At 56.2% G+C, this 3474-nt stretch overlaps 1 protein-coding gene across 1 annotated transcript in view; it reads left to right on the top strand.

Annotated features, from left to right (window-relative positions):
- The first annotated feature begins 242 nt into the window (after positions 1-242).
- The window catches only part of Bri3bp (BRI3 binding protein), a 6782-nt gene continuing 3550 nt past the window's right edge, over positions 243-3474 (top strand). Inside the window, exons 1-2 of the mRNA XM_004635963.2 lie at positions 243-374; positions 477-579. Coding sequence (XP_004636020.1) covers positions 243-374; positions 477-579 — 235 coding nt within the window. The remainder of the gene's footprint in view (positions 375-476; positions 580-3474) is intronic.

The following is a 3474-nucleotide window of genomic DNA, read 5'->3' as shown; positions in this document are numbered from 1 at the left end:
CCTCCTGTTTGCAGCCTCCCCAGTGCTGGGATTACAGGTGTGCACCACCACGCCCAGTCTCCGTGGCTGGCTTCGCACGCCTGGGCCCAGCATGTGGTGCATCGAATCCCGGTTCCTGCACTTGCCTAAGCAGGCACTTAGTCCACTGAGCTATCTCACAAGCCCCATACATTTTTTAACAAAATAAGCCAGGCAGAGGAAAGCAGACACCCTGAGCAGCAGCAACCCAGATGGCAAGCGCTATGCGTCACTTTGCAGGTTACATCTCCCCAGAGCTGCGACCCGCCTGTGCAAGGGCCAAGGGGCTGGGCGTTGCCGTTCTGCGGGGCTCGGCAGGCTCACCTTCCTCCCCGGGGCGCTGGACCCCTCCTGTGGTACCCCGGGATGACTGCAGCTTTTCTTCCATGGAGTAGGTTGGGGGCTGGGCTGGGCACGGTGGCTGGGGGCCCTGCAGTGACTGTCTTCTCCCTGTGCAGTTCCTGACCAGGCTGACCGAGAGGTTCGTGCTGGGTGTGGACCTGTTCCTGGAGGCCGTGTGGAAGGTGTGGACGGAGCTCTTGGAGGTCCTTGGCCTTGACGGTAGGTGCGGACGCTGGTGTGGGACTGTGTGTGGTGTGTCTCCTCCCAGAGCACTGGGCGGTGGCGCGGTGCAGGCTCGGATCTGGGGATGCAATGAGCTTTTCTGTTTGCTTCAACGCAGGGCATTGAGCCCGTGGCCTCCACACAGAGCTGCGTCTCTGGCCCGTTCTTTAGTCTTTTTTTTTTTTTTGCAGGACCGGGGATTGAACTCAGGCCCTTGTGCTTGCCAGGGAAGCACTTATTCTACTGAGCCATCTCCCCGGCCTCTTGTTCTTTAGTCTTTAGAACACACTCTTACCAAGCACTAGGTTCCCCAGACCGGACCCACACTCCTCAGCGTCCTGCCTCTACCTCCCAGTGCTGGGACCACAGGCCTGCGCGCCACGCCTGGCTTTTTTATTCTAATAAGTGGCTTTGAAGCATCCACCACTGGGCATGGCGTGAGTGCTAATGGTCCCTGTTCTCAGTAGGCAGAAGCAGCAGGATCGCAAGTCCCAGTCCAATGTGTGGACCCTTAGTGAGGCCCTGTCCCCAAACCCCCAAGCCATATGTCAATTGATTTTGTTTATACTACTAGCTTCTCGTTATTAAAAAGAAAGTCTGGCCCCTTTGTTTGTTTCTTCTTTGTAAGAGAGTCTCTTTTATCTGTCCTTTTTTTTTTTTTTTGGTGGAACCGGGTTTGAGCTCATGCCCTTGTGCTTGCCAGGGAAGCACTTATTTCTACTGAGCCATCTCCCGGCCTCTTATCTGTCACTTGGACGCTAACATTTTGGCCATTCTTTGAAGACCATCGCACAGAGTGAATTAACTATTGCTATTGTCTAATTTTTCTGTTACGAAATTCTGTTTCATTTTTCAATAGAACTGAAAAGCATGCTTTTTGTGTTTTATTTATTAACATCTACTTTTATTACATTAACATAAAAAGCATAAATCTTACAAAAAGAACACCCCCCTCCCCACAACTGAGCCAGGTGTGGTGACACAGCCCTGTATTCTAGTCTTCTGGAGGCTGAGGCAGGAGGACTGACATGCGTTCAAGGCTGCCTGGGGAACATAGGGAGACCCTGTCTCAAAACAAAAACAAAAGAAATGGGAGATTTGGGCATGGGACAGAGACTCACTGCAGGGAGCCACTGCTCGTAGGCAGGCGGGAATGGGGCATGGCAGCCGCCAGCTGTAGACCCCTGGGGCCGCTGGGCTTGGGACTCTGAAGGTCCCCCCCAGTTGTCTCAGCCCTGACTTTAGACCCCAGCCTCTGAGGCTGCAGAAGGTGCATGTCTGTCTGAAGCCAGCAGGCAGGGTGGCTTATTTATTTATTTATTTATTTGTGTGTGTGTGTGTGTGTGTGTGGCCAGCTCAGCTCACCAGGGGGTAGGGCTGGCTGGCATGTGGTGCTGGGGGATTGAACCGCGGTCCCTGTGCTTTGCTAAGCTTGTTCTAAGTAGGTGCTTTAGACCACTGAGCCATCTCACCAGCCCCAGGGTGGCTTATTTATATTTGGTTTGTTTTGAGACAGGGTCTGGCTGTGTAGCCCAGGCTGGCCTGGCCTGCCTATGATCCTCCTGCCTCAGCCTCCCAAGAGCTGGGACTAGGTGTGCACCGCCATGCCCAGCAGGTGGGGTGGTTTCTATATTTGGTACAGGGTCTCACTATGCAGCTCAGACTCAGTGATCCTCCTGTCTCAGTCTCCCCAGTGCTGGGAGCACAGGCATGTGCCATCATGTCCTGTCTTAGTCGTTGGCTCAGCATGCCCTGGGGCCAAGTGCAGGCTGTGATGCTGAGGATTGAACCCCTGTCCCTGCGCTTGCCTAAACAGGCACCTAGTCCGCTGAGCTATCTGGCCAGCCCAAGGTGGAGTGGTTTAAAGCAGACCAGCACTAGCAGAACCAGGGTCGTCACAGCCCTGATACCCCCTCTTTCAGAGGAGAGACCCGGCTCGTGGTGGTGCCGTGGGTGTACCTGCACGGGTGGGTTTCCCTGTGTACTTAAGCACCACTGTCACCTGGGAGCTGGGGCCCTGGGAGGGTGCCTCATGGCTGCACCCCTGGGGACAAGGCTGAGCCAACAGTCGGCCCAGATTTGCCAACTGTGTGCAATAGAGCCAGGAGGCCCAGCCAGCATCCCCTGCCTGGGGTGTGGGGACTTGGGTGGGGTCATCACGGGTGGCTAGGGGGAGGTCAGCTTCCCCCGTTAGCCCGTGCTGCCTCTGTTGTGTGCCTCTGTGGACTGCTATCTGAACCCCTTGCTAACATGGGGTGCTCGCTGTGTGGCTGTGGGCATGGTGGCCTCTGAGGAGTGGGGAGGCGGGTGTCCCTGAGGCCCTTCCCTGAGGAATCTCACTTTTCCCATAATGCGCCTGAGGCTGGGTATGTCTCGGGTACTTGGGTCCCCCCAACCTGCAGCTGGGGATGGAGCCCAGGGCCTGTACATTAAGCTGCCCAGGCCAGGGGTTAACCAAAGATCCTCCTGCCGCAGCCCCCAGGGTGCCAGGGCGATGGGCAGGCACCGGCACACGCAGCTCATCCTTCTCCGAATGGGTGACATCACTGAGATGACATTTTGATCAGACTGGGTAAAATCTCACAGGAACATTAATTCCACCTGTTGGACACTGGGGCCCTTTGGGGTTTTTTTGGTTCCAGGAAGCAAAGTCATGACCTTGGGCTGGCCAGGCAGACGCTGTGCTGCTGGGCTGTGCTCTTGGCCCGGAACGTTTCAGTGACGCCGATGGCTCACGGTAGCCGGCACTTAGACCCTGTGAATCAGTGTGCTGCAGGCGGCTGCGGTAGCAAGAGCCGGGTATGGCAGCATGAGGAGGGCGGGGCCGGCCTGGCTGGCAAAACCCTGCCAACAAATACTAAAGCCAGGGCTGGGGAGATGGCTCGGGGGTCT

This window comes from Octodon degus, unplaced genomic scaffold (assembly GCF_000260255.1).
Source record: "Octodon degus isolate 3935 unplaced genomic scaffold, OctDeg1.0 scaffold00076, whole genome shotgun sequence".
Lineage (NCBI taxonomy): Eukaryota > Metazoa > Chordata > Mammalia > Rodentia > Octodontidae > Octodon > Octodon degus.
This window is presented reverse-complemented; position numbering and strand designations above follow the sequence as displayed.